The following is an 896-nucleotide window of genomic DNA, read 5'->3' on the forward strand; positions in this document are numbered from 1 at the left end:
TTTCCAACTCATTTGTAGTCCAGACCCGCTTCAGTTCAGTTCTGCAAAGTTCTTGTTGCAGTTTTTCGGAGATTTCTGGTAGACTTTCCTCATAGTTCTTTTTTAATCCATTGATCACTGATCCAAGTTAATCTTTAATAACCAAAATGGCGATTGATCTTTACGGAATTGACGCGAGTCCGCCTGTTCGGACAGTCATGCTACTCATGACCGCTTTGAATTTGACTCCGAACTTCAAGATGGTCGATATTTTAGCAGGTGACCAGCTAAAGCCGGAATTCACTCAGGTATGTGATGCTGACTGGACTAATATTATTATTCTTATATTCAGTAGTGATTAAGGTGCTAGAGTCTAAAGGCTTCATTATACACACAGCAGGTAAAACCTTCAATTCCAGTGTCCATAAAATGTCTACAAAATCTACAAATATTTAGTAGGTAATTACTTTGGAGCCTAAGAGAGGGAAGTTAATGGATTTCAAATGTCTTGAAACTCAGGTTAATTAATATTCATGTTTATTGTTTTCTATAAAATAATCTCAACAAGTAATCATTTTGTTCCTTTTTAAGTAGAATAGTAAGTACTTTTTAGGAACTGTTGTTGGAATTAAAATGGATGTAGCAATTATCCACTATAATCTTCTGTCTTGTTTCAGCTAAGTCCTCAACATACGGTCCCAACCATAGTGGACAATGGATTTACACTCACCGAAAGGTAATTCACACTTAATAGTTAATTAGGCACATAAATGTACTGAAATAAAATTTATTAATGTACCAAATTAAGTTATTTAGGAATGCATTACGTAAAGTCTGCTTTATTTACGCATGATTACGTCCGAAAACCTTTTATCTACGTAAAATGGTTAGATTGTTTGATTATTAAGGTTTTATGT

At 34.2% G+C, this 896-nt stretch overlaps 1 protein-coding gene across 1 annotated transcript; it reads left to right on the forward strand.

Moving 5' to 3' along the window:
* Positions 1-27: 27 nt before the first annotated feature.
* On the forward strand, positions 28-741 carry LOC103523366 (glutathione S-transferase D7-like). Its single transcript, XM_008488420.2, is given in 3 exon segments — positions 28-287; positions 657-713; positions 715-741. Coding segments are annotated over 3 exon segments (225 nt in total). The 5' UTR covers positions 28-146.
* The last annotated feature ends 155 nt before the right edge of the window (positions 742-896 follow it).

This window comes from Diaphorina citri, unplaced genomic scaffold (genome assembly GCF_000475195.1).
Source record: "Diaphorina citri unplaced genomic scaffold, Diaci psyllid genome assembly version 1.1 scaffold20801, whole genome shotgun sequence".
Taxonomy (NCBI): Eukaryota; Metazoa; Arthropoda; class Insecta; order Hemiptera; family Psyllidae; genus Diaphorina; species Diaphorina citri.